The 18,884-nt window shown below is 38.0% G+C and overlaps 2 protein-coding genes across 2 annotated transcripts; both read left to right on the top strand.

Annotated features, from left to right (window-relative positions):
• The first annotated feature begins 59 nt into the window (after positions 1-59).
• On the top strand, positions 60-3,788 carry LOC104086864 (uncharacterized). Its single transcript, XM_009591208.4, has 5 exons — positions 60-407; positions 1,613-1,769; positions 2,592-2,642; positions 2,810-2,902; positions 3,336-3,788. Exons 1-5 carry the CDS (start codon positions 220-222, stop codon positions 3,405-3,407), a joined length of 561 nt encoding a protein of 186 aa, XP_009589503.1. The 5' UTR covers positions 60-219; the 3' UTR covers positions 3,408-3,788.
• Positions 3,789-13,583: 9,795 nt separating this feature from the next.
• Positions 13,584-14,102, top strand: LOC138902873 (uncharacterized). Its single transcript, XM_070190775.1, has one exon. The coding sequence runs from the start codon at positions 13,584-13,586 to the stop codon at positions 14,100-14,102; it is 519 nt and encodes a 172-aa protein (XP_070046876.1).
• The last annotated feature ends 4,782 nt before the right edge of the window (positions 14,103-18,884 follow it).

The raw sequence follows: 18,884 nt of genomic DNA, 5'->3' as shown, positions 1-18,884 counted from the left end.
TTTTGACTGCAACCTCGGATGACCATTCATTAATGGTGAGAGTTGACAAATGACACCCCAACTTCTCCATATTGTTTCATTCCCTCAAAGAAGCCAAAAAGGGAGTAGAACCCAAAAAAGCACCTGAACACTTGAGGGGATCAATCGTCATTGTTTCTTCCCTTTCTTCCTCCAAATTTCCTACATAATTTGGAGAAATATAGGGAGGAAAAAGAAGAAATGGATGAGATGAGGGGTTCAACAGTGACATTGATCCAAAACTCAGTCCCCATCAACATATCAGCTACTACTACCACCACAATTGTGTCTAATTATGGTTCTAATTCTTCCTTTTTTACAAATTATCCCCTGGTCTCTGCTCTTCTTGCTTTTGCTCTTGCACAATCCGCCAAGCTCTTCACTTCTTGGTACCCCCGCTCAGCACACTTTCTATTTATTTTCTTTTGCTTATTGATCCCATATATATATGTATCATTGAAAATGAACCTGAATATAGCAGAATGCATGTACATTCTTGAATTAGGGTAGGCTATCTACATCAGGTGCGACCCTTCCGCAGGGATGCTTTGTGCGTCGGGCTAATGATGAAATGCATGTACATTCGTATTGGAAAATGAGACCTGAATAGAGCTTAATGGATATAGAGATTCATGCAATCGGATCTCAACTTGTTTGGGATTGAGGCGTTATTGTTGTATATGTATCAGCTTGCTAAGAATTTGTTTTGTTTTTATTCAAGAAATTTTGTTGCCTTCAAAGAGATTATTGAATATTTGAATGAAAATTGATACAGATGCTTTATATAGCCAACCCCAACTAGATTAAGATAGAGTCGTACTAGTTGTTGTTTATTCAAGAAAGCTTGTGGTTAGGATTGAGAAGTATCTTTTGGTTTTCAATTCGTTTGGCAATATATCTGACACCATTTGTTTTGTTGTTTTAGACTTAAGCATTATTAATTCTGATCCAAAATATTAAACTTAATGATTGACATGCTTCTGGACATTAAGCAATGGTTTTTAAGATATTACTTAATTAGTATGAGGATTGGCATGCTCTAGGGCATCATGCGGTAGTGCTTCTTAAATCCAGTTCTTATTTGATCAAGTCCAATTCCATCCTGCATAAACATGTGGTATGGTGTAAAATCAGGCTTATAAAGTTCAGGTGCCCTTCTCTGTTACAGATTAGATGAGAAATATGCCGAGCGGGTATGCGTGTGGGGGAGAGGGTCAATGAAAGAATGATAGAGACAGATGCGGATCCGGGATTTAAGCTCTATGAGTTCAATTTTTAATGTTTTTATCATTGAACCGATTGTATTTTTAAAGTTATTATAGTTTCATATCTACTATTTGTTATAATTTTAGTAGATTTTCACACATAAATTTATGCTCCGCATCAAAAGTAGTGGGTTCAAATGAACCCGGTACTGGTAATACTAGCATCAGCATCTGGATAGAGACGTCATATTACTTATAACTGGTGTTTGATAATGTATGTCATTTTATTCTTTCTGTTCTCTGCACATAATGACAAAGAATTACATGGTGTAGTCGACAAGTAGACATCTTAAAAAGGATTATATCTATTAATCCTGAGTATCTTACAGGTACAAGGAGAGACATTGGGATCTGAAGCAACTCGTTGGATCTGGTGGGATGCCATCATCTCATACATCAACCGTGACTGCTTTAGCCACGGCTGTTGGTTTGCAAGAGGGCTTTGGAGGATCGCTCTTTGCTACTGCATTAGTTTTAGCATGTGTGGTATCATCTCTCTCTCTCTGAATTCTTTCCCATCCTCATTATGAAATCACATTGTAAAATGCATACACATTTAGAAAGATGCACTTTTCCTCTAACCTTGTACATGTCGCAATACATAGAATTCAAGTTATGTATTAGTGACTTAAAGCGTTGCTACTTTTTCTATACGTATCGTGTCTGTACTCTGAGGTTGCAAGTGATCCACATACTCTGTCATGTATAAAATAGTGGCATGTAAGATGGGATTGGCTTGGTTTGGCGTAACTGGTAAAATTGCTGCCATGTGACCAGGAGGTCACGGGTTCGAGCTGTGGAAACAACCTCTTGCAGAAATGCAGGGTAAGATTGTGTACAATGAACCCTTATGGTCTGGCCCTTCCCCGGATCCCGCTACGCATTGGGGGAGCTTAGTGCACCGGGATGCCCTTTTTAAAGATGGGATTGGCTTGTTCCGTTATAGTGAACATGTCTTTGTCCAACCTCATGGCACCTCAAAATCTAGGATGAACTACTCTATCTTAATCTATTATACACAACAAGACAAGGTTGAAACATTCTCTTATTTTCTGTAACTGAAGTTCACTAGTTTATGCAGTAGAATCTCTGTTTCATTAAGAAGGACATACTGCCAATGAAGCTAGGTTAGAGTAAAAAAGTGATTTGCTTCACCATGAGAAACAAAGTGAAAATAGACCCTAATGCATCTGTAGTATGTTCCAAAATTCTCTCTGCATTATATTGCAGTATGTTCTAATTATGTAGTATGTATGTTGTGTTGTGTGTTATGCAAAAGATCGCTCATGTGGTAATTTATTGTGGCAGGTGATGTATGATGCCACAGGTGTAAGATTGCAGGCTGGACGTCAAGCGGAGGTCTGAAGCTCATGTTGTGGATATCTGCATTTATTTGCAAGCAGTTGTTCCTGTGAATCTACATGCATTCGTCTAAAGAAATTATAACATTTGTATAGAATAGTTGCAACAGATTTCAAAAACATATTCTGAAATTCATTTGAAATCCTTGGGTTGTTCTTTTTCAGGTTCTGAACCAAATTGTGTGTGAACTTCCTGCTGGACATCCTCTTGCAGATAGCATACCACTACGTGAACTCCTTGGTCACACTCCTCCTCAGGTTTCTCTTCAATTTTTAATTAAAAAAATTATATAACTTGGGTTTAAATCCTACATAGTTCTACATTCTACATACTCTACCAATGAAATAGATCTTCTGAGCTGCATTTTCTCGTCGGAATTGGACAAGTATTTAGTTAGTACTAGCGTGTGTGTGTTTCTATTTTTTTCCTGTATCTTCCTCACACTAGACATCATGGTGCATTTGGTATGACCGAAAGAAAATAACTTTCTGGTGTTTGATTACTAGTACGAAAAGATTTTCCTATCAAAAGGGGAAAACAACTAAAAGACTTTCATCATATGTCTTTGACCTTTTCTTGATACACATGTTTGTCAATAATTCAACATTTGATCTTTTAACAGTTGGTCATTCTCAGAGTAGACCAAACCTAAAAAAGAAAGAAATTTTACATGCTGCATCGCGGATGCAGGTTGTTGCCGGTGGATTCTTGGGGTTGGCAACAGCAACGATCGTTTGGTTGATCACGGGCTCTGGACATTAGAGAAGCTGTTGTTGCAGCAACTGAAATAGATGACATTTATGTGACCAAAATCTCGCAGATAGTTCCTCTGAATTGTCTCCTACATGATGCTTTTTACATCATTATTGTCCCTGCACAGTATAGACTAGAGGTGGAATTATTCGTTCTAGGAGTTTACAACACATTGTAAATACTGATTTTTGGAATTTTATATGTTATAAATGCAAGTTCCCTATACTTCAAAAAAGCTTGCATACCTAAATACCCTTGTTAAATACCCAACTGTGCTATTTATTAAAAAAACAAACTCCAATAGTCACGTCTTTAGTCATCTCAAAGCGTTGCACGGTTAATTTCGGCCTCTTAATTAATCCTTTATAAAAGAGTCATCATTTTAATTTCTTCTCTTAACTTCAAACGGTAATCTTCTTTCCTTACTTTTGCTCCTTTGTGTATTTGATCGGTTTCAATTGCTGATATTGTTCAGGCCATCTGTTGCTCGGTCATATCTTGTCTGTAAAATTGACTTAGCTGGCCATTTAATTTCTCTATGTTTTTTTGTACAACTTTTTGTGCTTTTGGAGTAAATTTAAATGAATTAGCCGGTCGGCCTAAACTAATTGTATTTATTTTACCGGTCTACCTCTCTCTTATGTGTAAAGCAGGTATTTTTCTGCTGACTTTTCTATAGTTTTGTTACTATAGATTTTGCTCTGTATTGGATGGTACCTCTACTCACTATGACTGTATATGTGCGCAGGCTGAGTTCCCATATGATTTTTACTGAAAGGCCTATGTATGATATGTATTTTTCTTTGAGTAAAATTTGTAGATGTGGTTCTGATCCAATGCTTCTTTTTTTCCCCTATTGCAAATGACCTTATACTAATGACTGAAACAAGAAGAGTTGTGACTCTGTTATTGATTCACTTAAATCACTTCTGTTCATTATATCAACTTCAAAAAATGCAGGGTTATTGTTTCTAACTTTTGATATTATTCATGGGCGTTCTTGATTAACCTTTAATATAATCAGACCTCTCTATAAAAGTTTTTCATTATAATAACACCTCACTATAATGACCAAGTTTTCTTTGGAACAAATCTTTCATGTTATGTCATAATATATATTCTCTATAACATCACTTCACTATAACAGCCAAAAAAATTCGAAACAAATGAGGCTTTATAGAGAAGTTTAACTGTAGTTCAAAATAGTTATTCACGGCAGCTGACATCTTATACAATGGGTGGTTTTCTCATAAGGTTCAGAAGTTTGATATATAAGGAAGGCTTAAAAAAAATGAAAAAACTACCCTCTATAACCCCCTCAAAATTTTGATAACCCATATTTTTTTCCACGGAGACGAAATGGCCCTTCGGCCCAAACTTATTGCATCTAATAGCCCGAAATATCTATTTTGTATATTTTTTGTATAATGACAGTCTGTTTTGTATATTTTTTGTATATTGACGGTCTATTTTGTATAGTGACAGTCTATTTTGTATATTTTTTTGTATAGTAACAGTCTATTTAGTATATATTTTATATAGTGACCGTCTATTTTGTATATATTTTGTATAGTGATAGTCTATTGTATATAAATTGTATAGTGACAGTCTATTTAGCATATTTTTTTATAGTGACAATCTATTTTGTATAAATTTTGTATAGTAACATTCTATTTAGTATATTTTTTGTATAATGACAATTTATTTATGTATATGTTTTGTATAGTTACAGTTTATTATATATAAATTGTATAGTAACAGTTTATTTTGTATAATTTTTGTATAGTGACAGTCTATTTTGTATATATTTTGTAATATACCAATATTCAAATCTATTTTCACCGAAAGAAATACATAAATATCCATGTAAATATATACTAATGGTGGACCTGAAATTATGATTCCCATCAAAATTAACTAATGACATACATGTAGACTGGTGAAAACCAAAGGATTTTCCTAGCAAAGAAAGTTAGCCCAGAAAAAAAAATGAGGCAATAACAGAGAGCTTGGGATTTTTATTCAAAGGGTGGTTGCCCCTCTCTCTTTAGCCAATGACAACAAATAAAGTTTAAGCAGTAATTTGGAATATGCAGGACAAAATTCCTAATATCGATCTCTGAAATGACAACAAATCAAACCAAAAAAGAGAGAACTAATAATAATAAAAAAAAAAAAGGGAAAAAAAAATCAAAAATTACAATGGAAGATTTATTAGCACACTATTTGCTGCAAATTTAACTCTACCACTCCTCCTAAGTAGCAAATACGGTAACAGTTTTGCCCTAACTCTATGGTAGATACTTTACACATTTTTTCACTGCCCCAAATCTAACCAAATATGGTCTTTCTTCAATAAAACTCCACCATTCCCAGCAAAATATGGCACCTTGGCTTAAAAATTTCTGCCAAAATGACTCCCTCCTCTCCATCCAACATGGTGTTCATATTCCATATTTTGTATTCCTTCCAATACAGGAACCATTTTCTATGGTCCAATTTGCGTAAATGGAGCAATACAGGATACGACGGTCATCAGGTGAAGGCAGTCCCCTCGGGAGTGGATCACGAGGGAGGGCGTTGATTGGTGGTTCAATACGGAGGCGGCGCTTGCGACGGCGGCATTCGGCAGCAGTTTCTTCGGCTGAGGAAAAAGGGTATGATCGCTGAGGGAGAAGGAAGTTAGGGTTTTGAGTGGCAGTGGTCTTGGACTAACCTTTTAATTAATTTTGGGCTGTTAATTGCATGAGATTATTTTGTGACTATCAGGTGATATAAGTTTGGCCCTAGTGACTACAAATGAACTTTGCTCTAAAAAAAAAATTGTTATGTAAGCAAAATGAGGAGGGTGAGATTGCTTTGTATATTGCTGCTGAGAATGTCCTCAGTTCGGTTGTTGCAGCAAAGCATGAATTAAAAAAAGAAAATGAATCATTATATACAGATCTGCTTTTGAATCCAATCAGTCTTTAGTAAGGAATTATTTGGTAGATATTGCATTGGCGTGGTATTTCAAATGCTTACTGCTTTATTTAGGACAACATTACCTGCAAGTTCCATGGACCCAACAAAAATGAGTGCTGCTGTTGTGCAACTAGATCCAAATACATAAATTTAGCCATTTAATTAGGCATCAGTATATCACATAATATGGATCCCATTTGTTTGGATCCACATTGTAGTTTATCCAATCTTAGACCTCAAAAAATAAGCTAATCCATATTGATTAATCACATAAACTTTCACAAACTTATACTTTAGTCTTTCATTTACGGTCGAACTCTCCAAAACAACCTCTTTTATTTCCAAATTTTTTTATTGCTATAATAAAGTGCTGCTATAGAGAACATATATTATAACATAATATGAGAGATTATACTCAACTCTTGGCCGTAATAATGAAGTATTATTATAAAGAATCATTTCTACAGAGAGGTTTGACTGTATATTTCTTTAACTCAAAACTTTATTTTAATAGTAATCTATTTTACAACAATATAGACATACAATACGCGTGTCGAGATATTAGTATAGTATAATAAAACTAAAAGGAAAACCAAATCAAGAAAGATTTTGAGGCCTGAAATCAACTTTCTCTGCCGGATACAATAAAGACAGCGTTTATACTTGCAGATTTTTCTTAACCGCTTCGTTGGAATTCGGAATTCTTGTTTTCACAGTGCAACCATACCTTTTCTATATAGATAGACATCTTATTACACAAACAGACACAAAGTTTCAATGAAAAGAAAAGAACTCCCTAACAGAGTGAAATTTGGGAGTATTTTTCATTAATCAAACTGGGAAAATGGTGGGTGAATGTTTATGTTGGGATCGAAATAACATAGTGCATGCGAAAGCTAACAATACAAAGCTTAGTGGACGATGAATCAGACAATAAAAGAATTATATTAAAATATAATATTATAATGGGGGTTTGGTCAATTGACCTACATATAAAAAATAATATAAAATAAAAATTTATTGAGAGAAAAATCTCCCCATAAATAAAATTCTTTAATGACTACATTGTAAATGTTATTATTATTGTTGTGAAAAAATAGAGATCCTCAATTTATAGATGTCAAAGACTATTCCTACAAGGAAAGGATAATGCATATGAAAATGATTTATTTCTTTTATAAGTTTTTTTCCATTTCTTCGAGAAAATGAGTTCTAATAAATTAAAAATTCAGTACAAAATATAGTACTCCACGGACCAGGAAAATCAAAACCCTACTTACACTGCTCTGTTTTGAGTTGTACCAGGAAATAAAAAGATATCAAAAAATACTAACGCGGTCCATAATTCTGAACCATTGTCACAATATGTTGTGGATGCGTTAATATTCTGTACCTACTTAAAAACATGAATTTGCTCTTGGTAAAAGCCTCCTGTTGTTACGACCTAGAGTAATTCAGCAGAAATTGGGAAAGTGGAGTGTTCCCATTTAGAAAGGGTTCTAGGTGTAGATATAATAACCACGTGTATTGAGTAGATTAAAAGAGGGAGACACGTGTATTAATTAGATGTAGTTGTTTATCCATAAAATGGTACCGTTGAATTTGTAACATGGTTCATAGACAAGCGAATCGATTTGACCTCGAAATAATAAAGAAGTAAGACTGAAATTAAGTGTAACGACTCGACCGGTCATTTTGCCTTCTAGACCCCGTTTTCCTAATTAAGACTCCCCGTATGTGCTTTTACTGTTTTATGACTTGCGGGGACGGTTAGTTTGGGCTTGGAAGGGTTCAGGTCGAAATCGGAACACTTAGTTCCTTAATATTGGCTTTAAATGGTTAAGTTTGACTTGGGTCAACATTTATAGTAAACGACCTTAGAATCGGGATTTGATGATCCCAATAGGTTTGTATGATGATTTTGGACTTGGACGTATGTTCGGATCAAGTTTTGGATGACCCGGGAGTGTTTCGGCGCATAAAGTTGAAAGTTGGTGCATTGAAGGTTTTAAACTTCTTTAAATTTGGCTTGAAGTAGGATTTGGTATTATTGAGGTCCGATTGAGATTCCGAGCATGAGAATAGTTCCATACGGTGATTTAAGACTTGCACGCAAAATTTGGTGTCATTCCGAGTAGTTTAAGTATGATTCGACGCATTCGGAGTAGGTTAGAAGAACTTGAAGTTCATAAGTTGATTCTATTTGGTTTTGGATTGTGATTCTTAGTTTTGATGTTGTTTTTTGGGTTTCGAGAGGTCGAGCAGGTCCGTAGTATGTTTACAAACTTGTTGGTATGCTCGGACGGGGTTCCGGGGGCCTCAGGTGAAATTCGAATCAAAAACGGATTGGAACCTTGAAAATTTGGGAGTGCTGCTGCTGCTGAACCCGGTGTTTTCACACCTGCGGAGGGAATGGCCTCATGTGCGGTTGGTTCATCGCGGGTGCGAGGCTGGTGGAGATGGCCTAGAAGCGCATGTGCGAGGAAAATTCCGCACCTGCGTGGTCGCGGCTGCGGAGCGTGGCCGCCGATGCGGAAATGGCTAAGGTAACCTGGGGTCGCAGAAGCGGACTTGGTCCAGAGGCGCGTGCCCGCAGGAGCGGAGGAAAATCTGCAGAAGCGGACGGGGGCCAGTGTGGGCAAGGTCGCAAGTGCGAGGGGCGAGCTGCAGAAGCGGGCTCGCAGGTGCAGTTCCCTTCCGCAGGTGCGCCCAGTGTTAGGCTATGTGTGTTTTGCAGAAGCGGTCCTTTGCCCACAGAAGCGGCGTCGCGGGTGCGACCCAAAGTCCGCAGAAGCGGAAATCGCTGGAGGTAGTGAGGGTTTTTAATGTCGGGACTTAGGTAATTTTAGCTCATTTGTTTCATCTCTTGGGCGATTTTGGAGCTCTTTAAAGAGTGATTTTCACCTAGCACTTTGAGGTAAGTAATTTCTATATGAGATGAGTTTAATACATGTATTTTGGGTAGATTCTTAGCATATAAAGTATAAAAATTGTAGGTTTAGTTGAAAAACTTAGGTATTGATAAAATGGGATTTAACCATAAAAATGGTTATGGAATTGGGTGAAAAATTATATATTTGAGTTCTGAGATTATGGGTAATAATTATCTTCGAAAATTTCCGAAATCCGAGCACGTGGGCCCGGGGTGAATTGGGGGGAGGGATAAATTTTAAGAATCTTTCAATTTGGGTTGGGTTATTACTCTACTAGCTAAATTATTAACTTTTGAGCGTATATTGATTATTTTATATAACATTTGGCTAATTTCGGATTGTTCGGCACAAAGTTGGGTCCTTAGAGTGAATTTGTGGCCGGAAAGAGAGCTTTGAGAGTAAGTCTTTTGCCTAACCTTGTAAGAGGGAATTATCCCATACGTGATGTAAATTACTATTTGTTTCTAATTGTGGGTGGGGGGAGGGAGGCTACGTACGCATGAGGTGACGAGAGTCCGTGCGTAGCTACTAATCATGCTTAATTCTGGGTAGTTTAGGACCCAAATCATGGAATACTTATAATATTTACACCCTACTTGCTAATTAAAGTGCTTAAATTATATTGAAACTTGATAAAGGATTTGTAAAGACCGAATTTCACTTACTTGAGTGTTGGCGGGTTACTTGACCGTTAATAGAAATTGTGCTTCTTTGTGTATTAGCCTTATAATAGCTTTTAAATCGGATGTTCATAATGTATCCTCTTTTCGTGTGGAGCGGGCAGAACGCCTCAGCAGTATAATAGATGCATCTATGGTTCGTGCTGCTCGACCCTCGGCACTGTACACATTATTCTGGATCGGGTCGTACGACCTCTGCATAAATCGTGCGTGTTAATGCTTGGAGCCCGAATGCACTTGATATTATTTTTATGTATTGAGAGATTATAATTTATTTAATTGTTTGGAGTTTATTGGGAATTAACATGTGTTAGTGGAAGGCTTTTTGGAATTTACTATTAGTTAAAGAATTATTTAATCACCGTTGTCTTTCTGTTAATAGTATTATTCACATATTCTATGTCTATTTAGCATTCCTGTATTTTATTATTAGCCCATTATTAGCCCATAGTAAGTATCGATATGGACCCCTGGTCACTACTTCTTCTAGGTTAGGCTGGATACTTACTGGGTACATGTTATTTATGTACTCACGCTACACTTCTGCACTAATCGTGGAGGATCTGAGGCAGGTGCATCTGGCAGTCATTGCGGCGCGCACCCTTGTTACCCCGAGGCCTAGTGGTGAGCTGCTCTCTGAGTTCGTTCTGCAGCACCGGGAGTCTCTCTTTTGCACTTATTTTCTGTAAACTCTATTTCAGACAGTAGTTTAGAGTTTTGTATTTTCTACTAGTGCTCATACACTTGTGACACCAGGTCTTGAAACACATGCTAGTAGACTTTATGATTTTGAAGCATTTATTTTACTGCATTTGCTCACTCGTTAGCTTTCACTTTATTTTATTGAATTTTCTACTCCTTATTTTCTTAATAAATGAAATTTAACTACTTGAAAATTTATTAAAAAGAACAATTACATGGTTAGTTCACCGTTGGCTTGCCTAGCAGCGACATTGGGTGCCATCACGACCTATAGTAGGAAATGGGTCGTGAAAATATGGTATCAGAGCAATTGGTTCACGTAGGTCTCACAAGTTATGAGTAGGTATAATAGAGTCTTGCGAATCGGTGCGAGACGTCCGTACTTATCTTCGAGAGGCTATAGGGTGTTAGGAAACTACTCTTTCTTCATCTCCTATCGTGCAGTTGATATTGTGCTAAGTATCTTTCTCTTATTCTCTCACAGATGGTGAGAATGCGCGCGACAGATGTACCCGATCATGGAGAAGTTTCTCCCCCTATTGCTAGAGGCCGAGGCAAAGGCCGAGGGAGGGCTCCAGCTCGTGGTAGAGGACTAGGACATCCCAGAGTTGCCCCAGTTGTGCCACCAGTGGATCCAGTAGAGGATCCTATTATTGAGGAGCAGGGCGAGGTGCCTGCAGCAGAGCCAGTCCCAGTGGATTTCATGTCCGCGCCAGGATTCCATGCAGTCATGGGTCGTATGCTGCGGTTCTTGAATTCTATGACTCAGGCTGGTTTATTTCCAGTGGATCCAGCCATATCTCAGGCGGGAGGGGGGCACAGGCCCTTACCGCTCAGGCTCCAGGGCATACAACTGCCGTATATCAGACCCCGGGTGCACTACCCGTGGGCGGAGCTCAGCCAGTTGCAGCAGCTATACCTGAGCCTAGACCAGCTGCGGCCGGCGAGCCGCAGAAGATATTGGATAGATGGACCAGGCTAGATCCTCTTGTATTTGTAGGTGAGTGACATGAGGAACCCCAGGACTTTATTGATTGGTGCAGGGACAGACTGCACAACATGAGGATATTGGAGTCCCACGGGGTGGACCTCACCACTTTTCAACTGGAGGGTAGGGCCCGTAGATGGTGGCAGTCCTATCTTCTCGGCAGACCAGCAGGTTATCCTCCCATGACTTGGGACCAGTTTACACGCCTCTTCTTGGACAGATATATTCCACCCTCTCAGAGGGAAGAGTTGCGATTTCAGTTCGAGCAGCTCCAGCAGGGCCATATGTCGGTGACCTACTATGAGGCGAGATTCTCTGAGTTGTCTCGCCATGCACTTATGATATTTCCTACCGATGCAGAGAGAGTGCAGAGGTTTGTTGCAGGTTTGCACTCTGCTATCCAGGCCACTGTGGCCCGAGATATTGAGATGGGGACTTCGTACGAGCTAGTTATGGAGATAGCTCGGAGGATCGAGAGTGTTGGTCAGTGGAGCCGAGAGCAGGTGACGAGGGATAAGCAGTTTCGATATTCTGGAGGGTTCAATGGTGCTTCAGCTGGGGACTGAGGTCAGTTTGTGAGGGGTCAGTCTAGCAGGCCCACATATCCAGCACCACTACCTCCTTGGGGTGTTCCAGTGCGGCCCTATTTTAGCGCCATGCCAGAGAGCTCCTACCGCCCACCAACTATTCAGGGTTCCTCCAGTGGGCCTTCAGGTCATCAAGGTCAGACTTTAGGTCAGCAGTCCACTGTACCGAGAGGTTGTTTCGAGTGGGGGGATCATGGTCATGTGAGGAGGTTCTTCCCCAGGCTTCGGGGCAAGGCAGTGCAGTAGGGTCAACAACCTATGATTTCATCACCAGCTGCCACACCAACCGTCTGGTCGCCCAGAGGCGGAGGGTAGGTGGGTAGATGCCGTCCTAGAGGTGGAGGCCAGCCAGGTGGCGCTCCTGTTAGGTTTTAGTTTTAATGATGAAAAAATAATATAATTTCTTTTGGTGTAGGGACTCAAGGAAATCAACCAAGATCGAAGTGCACAAAGAGAAACAATCAAAGCTGAAGGAAGAAATTAATCAAAGATTGATTGAAGAGTTAAAAAGGAAAAGAAGCATTGAAGATCCGGCAAGATAATCAATCAGTAGCTATTAATGGAAAGCCTCGGAATTAAGGAGCACATCCGGCGCTATCAAGACTTAAAAATGGAAAGCTGTCAAAGTCCACACATCAAGGAAAAGTAACGGGAATTAACCTTATTATTGGAAAGAATCAATTTCTTTCCAAGGATCAAATCTCTTGGGTTGTCAAATCTCTTCAGTGACGGTCTCCTACAAAGTATTTATACGCAACCTTAAGTCTTAGAGAGACATACTTTGATCAAACCATTTACCCTCTCTTTGTTCTACTTCAAACAAACATTGTAGCTCTACTAGATCTGCTGTGTAACAAGTTAGAGAAGAAAGAGAGAAAAATAATGGTGAGGCATTGTATCAAGAAAGGATGAGTGACATAGAAACTGAGCTGTTGGTGTAAACTATACCATTCACTTTGTACTCAAGAAACTCTATCACTGAAAGAGAACTCCCTTGCAACCCAAGGGGACTGGACTAGGATTTACATTGAATCCGAACCAGTATAAAAACTTTGGTGTCTTTAATTCCTCCACTTTACTTCTGTATTTTAATTATGCATTTCTTATTATCTCGCTATTACATCTAGTCGACAAATTGGAAAACCAGTCAACCTATAATAATTAATTTTAAAATAAGCAATTCACCCCCTCTTGTACTTTCAACTGGTATCAGAGCAAGGCTCACATTTTTCTTTTGCTTAACAGTTTGTGAGAAAAGATCATGGCTAATCAAGTTATTGTCGGAGCACTCTTCCAAGAAGGAACATCGCAAGTAAGGCCACCATATTTCAATGGACAACATTTCTCTCATTGGAAAGTGCGTATGGAAATACGCAAAGTCTTATGATGTCAAGGTCGGGCGAGTTATCAAAAAGGGGAACTTTCCTCTGCCGGCTGCTGCTCAACCACCTACTGATCCTGAAGATATAGATGAATATACTGATGAACAAATGGTAGTTGTGCAAGTTAATACTAAAGTAAGGAATCTGCTTTATAATGCTATAAGTGGTGAGGAATATGAGAAAATCTCCAGTTGCGATACAACCAAAGAGATGTGGGATAAACTTGAAGTTACTTATGAAGGAACCAGTAAAGTGAAAGAAACCCATATCAACATATTGGTTCATGACTACGAACTCTTCCAGATGAAAGAAGGAGAATCCATTGAAGAGATGTTTGCCAGATTTAGCAAAATCATTAGCGATCTAAAAGCTTTTGGCAAACCATACTCAAGTGGTGATCAAGTTAGGAAAAATTTGAGAAGTTTACCCACTACTTGGCAGACAAAAGTGGTTACACTTAAATCATAGGATTTGAACAAATTATCATACGATGAACTTCGAGGAGAACTTATAGCCTTCGAGAAAACTCATCTCAAGAAAACAAACCAAGAAGAAAAGAAGGAAACAGTTGCTTTCAAGGCTACAACTGAAAGAGCAGACAATGATATTGATGACGACCTTGAAGCTATTCAAGAAGAAATTACCACGGTATCAAGGAACATGAATAGTTTAATGAGGAGATACATGAATACAAGAAGAGGCAGGATACCACCTAGGAGAACTAGGCAATATAACAAACAAGACAAAAATGATGGCAAATGCTATGAGTGTGGAAGATTTGGGCATGTTCAAGCTGAGTGTCCTGATCTTAAAAAGAAAGGTTTCCAGAGGTTTTAACAAGAACAAATCATTTGGAAGCTGGAGTGATGAAGACAGTTCAGAACACAAAGAGATAGCAAATCTATGTTTCATGACAATTCTGGAAAATGACATGAACAAACTCCTAGGGTGCTGGAATGATGAGGACATTTCAGATGACGAATGCAAAGATGACAATGAGAACTGTTTCATGGTGCGAGGTGAAACAAGCGAGGTAATATCTTATTACTGTGAAAGATGTAATGAATTGCAGGATATTCTTGACCTTACTTTGAAATAGTCTCAAAAAATGATGAATGAACTAAAGAGACTCAACAAAGAAGTAAAAGACTGGAAATTCAAGCTTGAAGTATGCGAAATTGAAAAAGAAGTACTTCAAGATGAGTTTCAGGAATTGCAAATACAACTCAATGGCATGCGCAAATCCACCAATCATAGTTTTGTCAAGTCGAACCGGGCGACTTACAAGTCAACTGGAGAAGGACCAGCGAGAACAGAGTCCACTAGTACTAACATAAATGAAAGATCCAAAAATGGATCAGGACTTACGTGTCACTACTGTAACAAAAGTGGACATAAATATTCTTTTTGTCGATTTCGTAAATCAAATGTCTCAGGATGGATTTGGAAACCCAAAAACAATCATGAGTCCAATAATACTAACCAACAAAGACCCAAGCAAGCTTGGGTACCTAAAAGGAAGTGATAATTATGTTTTGCAGGAACACCACAGAAGGAGTCGCAAAGGAAAATGGTACTTAGATAGTGCGTGTTCCAGTTACATGACAGGTGACAAAAACCTATTTAAAGAAGTTACAAAAATAGACGGAGGAAGTGTCAACTTTGGTGATGACTCAAAAGGAAAAATAGTCGGTACCGGAACAGTTCCTTTCAATAATAACCGTGATATCACTGAGGTTTATCTTGTTGACGGACTTAACTATAATCTTCTGAGCATAAGTCAGCTATGCAACTCAGGGTATGAAGTAAAGTCCAAGAAAATAGGCTGTGCTATTGAAGATGAGACATGTAAAATAATCCTCCTAGGTAAAAGGTATGGAAATGTCTATATTCTTGATGGTTTTGAAAATATAAATGGTCATATTTGTTTAACATCCATATATGATGATCCATGGTTATGACATAAGAAACTTGGTCATGCAAGCTTGCATCTGATAGAGAAACTTTCCAAGCATGATTTAGTTATTGGTTTACCTAAACTCAATTTCTCTAGAAATCATGTGTGTGATGCATGCCAGATTGGTAAAGAAACTAGAAGCTCTTTAAAAAATAAAGATATTGTATCTGCTTCAAAGCCCTTGCAATTGCTTCATATGGACTTATTTGGACCCACTAGAACTGCTAGCATAGGAGAAAAACAATATGCCTTTGTTATTGTTGATGATTACTCACACTTTACTTGGGTGATTTTTCTATCTCACAAAGATGAAGCTTTGAAAAATTTTGAGATCTTCTGTAAAAAGGTCAAAAGAGAAAAGGGGTATCTTATTACAACAATTCAAAGTAATCATGGAGGAGATTTTGAAAGCAGAGCATTTGAAGATTTCTGCAATGATCAAGGATACACCCACAATTCTCTCTGCTCCAAGGTCACCCCAACAGAATGGAGCTGTTGAGCGAAAAAATAGGACTTTACAAGATATGACAAGAACTATGATACTAGAATATTCATTGCCAAATCACTTCTGGGCAGAAGGAGTAAGTACATCATGTCACATTCTCAATCGATGCCTCATAAGACCCATTCTGAAGAAGACTCCTTATGAATTGTGGAAAGGTAAACGACCTAATATAAGTTACTTTTATCCGTTTGGAAGCAAGTGCTTCATTCACAATAATGGTAAGGACAATTGGAAAATTCGATCCAAAAAGTGACGAAGGTATTTTTCTAGGTTATTCATTAAATAGTAGATCCTTTAGAATCTATAATAAACGCACACTATGTGTAGAAGAATCAGTACATGTTATCTTTGATGAAAATAACACTTCGGCCGAGAAAATAATTATTGTAGGTGATGAAGATCAAATTCAAAAAATTCAGGAGACAAGCAAATCTCAAGAGTCGACTAATAAACTTGATGGTGTAATGGAGTCAACTAATGAGATTGACAACAGTCAAGCAAAATATCCGAAGAAGTCAACTACTCATACAAGTACAATTCGTCCAAATGAATGGAGAGGTGAACCAGAATATCCTCAAAAGTTTATCATAGGAGACCCAAGCAAAGGAATGAAAACCAGGGGAGCTCTCAAGAACAAAGCAAACATAGCACTGATTTTCCAAATTGAACCAAAGAAAATAGAGGAAGCTCTGAAAGACTCAAGCTGGTTACAAGCAATACAGGAAGAGCTAGATCAATTTGACAAAAATCAAGTGTGAAAACTGCTGCCTAAGCCTGAAAACGCTCCTGTAATTGGAACAAAATGGGTTTTCAGAAATAAGGTAAATGAGGCTGGAAAGGTTGTGAGAAATAAAGCCAGATTAGTAGCTCAAGGATACTCACAACAGGAATGAGTCGACTACGATGAAACCTTTGCTCCAGTAGCTCGATTGGAATAAATACGAATTCTTCTTACATACGCATCCTTTAAAAGATTTAGGCTCTTCCAGATGGATATTTAAATGATTTCATTGAGAAGGGGGTATATGTAAAAATAACCCCCTGGATTTGAAGATTCAAAGTTCCCTTACCATGTGTTCAAATTGACCAAAGCATTGTATGGACTTAAACAAGCTCCACGAGCATGGTACGAAAGACTCAGCTCATTTCTTATTGATCACAGATTTACAAGAGGTAAAGTAGACACTACCTTTTTTATTAAAAGATCATCGGAAGGTAATCTCATTATTCAAGTTTACGTTGATGATATTATTTTTGGTAGTGCTAATCCTGTTCTGTGCAAGAAATTTTCAAATCTTATGCAAAGTGAGTTTGAAATGAGTATGATGGGAGAGCTAACGTTCTTTCTTGGACTTCAAATTCAATAATCTGAAGAAGGAACATTTATATGTCAGACAAAATACACAAAGGAGTTGATTCAGAAGTTCGGTATGAGTAATGCTAAAGCTATTGACACACTAATGAGTCCTTCAACAAGTCTTGACAAAGATGAATAGGGAAATCCTGTTGATGAAACTAAATATCGTGGAATGATTGACTCCCTTCTTTATCTAACTGCTAGTCGACTAGATATTATGTTTAGTATTTATAAATGTTCCAGGTTTCAATCAGCTCCTAAAGAATCATATCTGACTGCAATAAAGAGAATTATTCGATATCTCATTGGAGTTATTTCTCACGTATTATGGTATCCACGCTCTAACAATTTTAAACTAGAAGGTTTTTCAGATACTGATCTTGCAGGTGATAAGGACGACAGAAAAAGCACTAGCGAAACATGTCAATTACTTGATAAAGCGCTGATATCTTGGAACAGTAAAAGGCAAGGATAAGTTGCACTATCCACAACTGAGGCTGAGTATATCACCATTGGACAATGTTGTGCACAATTACTATGGATGTCTCATCAATTGGGTGACTATGAACTATTCTTTAAACCCATTCCAATTTTCTGTGATAACTCTAGCGCTATATGTCTCTCAAAAAATCCTGTGCATCACTCTAGGGCAAAGCATATAGACATCAAGTATCATTTCATTAGAGATTATGTTCTTAAGGGAAATATAGAATTATCTTTTGTTGGTACTACTGATCAATTAACAGATATTTTCACTAAACCTTTACTTGAAGACAGATTTTGCTTTTTAAGAGAATTACTTAGTATTATTTCCATTGATCATTAATATTAGGACATATGTGATATTTTTATGTTTTGTATGCCTAATGTTTAAACTTTATCTTTTCATAGTCATTAATAGAGCCTCCGAATTCCCTCTCTTTGCCTCTCCTTTCACATCAGTTGCAGCGTTCAAGAAAGGAAAACCAATCATCACGCCTGTTCAGCTGACACCCTTTCCTTTCTTGTACCCAATCATCAGAAACCCCTTCTTTTAATCTCTGAAACCCTCTTCCAATCTCCATCGTTCCCATCGCCCAGAAACCCTCTCCGAAACTCTCTTCAACCAGTTTCTTCCATGGCTAAACACTCTAAATATCCCTCAGCCTCCACCAGGAAAAGTATTCGCTCCAGAGCAAAACCTTCTTCCCAGCCTCCAGAACAAGTAGACCTAGGGTCTGACCACTCAGAAGGCTTCACCTCATCTCAGGCAGAACTCTCAGATCATTCTCATCCTCTAGGAGAAAAAGCCCTAGGAAAAAGACCTTTGGAAGAACCTCCTGAATCCTTTACTCCAAAGAAATCGAAAATAGATCTCTCAAGTTCTTTAGAGTCTAACCTAAATTTATAAGATTCTCCAAACAGGGATTTTTTATTGATTTGAAAGATAAG

This window comes from Nicotiana tomentosiformis, chromosome 12, assembly GCF_000390325.3.
Source record: "Nicotiana tomentosiformis chromosome 12, ASM39032v3, whole genome shotgun sequence".
In the NCBI taxonomy this organism is placed as follows: Eukaryota; Viridiplantae; Streptophyta; class Magnoliopsida; order Solanales; family Solanaceae; genus Nicotiana; species Nicotiana tomentosiformis.
Note: the sequence above shows the minus strand (reverse complement) of the source record. Positions and strands in the feature narration are given on the sequence as shown.

Excerpts from the sequence above, each read along its gene's own strand:
- LOC138902873 (XM_070190775.1), top strand. The coding sequence starts at position 13,584 with ATGGACAACATTTCTCTCATTGGAAAGTGCGTATGGAAATACGCAAAG.
- LOC104086864 (XM_009591208.4), top strand. The coding sequence starts at position 220 with ATGGATGAGATGAGGGGTTCAACAGTGACATTGATCCAAAACTCAGTC. Across the intron at positions 408-1,612 it reads GCCAAGCTCTTCACTTCTTG|GTACAAGGAGAGACATTGGG; the intron begins GTACCCCCGCTC and ends AGTATCTTACAG. Across the intron at positions 2,903-3,335 it reads TTGGTCACACTCCTCCTCAG|GTTGTTGCCGGTGGATTCTT; the intron begins GTTTCTCTTCAA and ends TCGCGGATGCAG.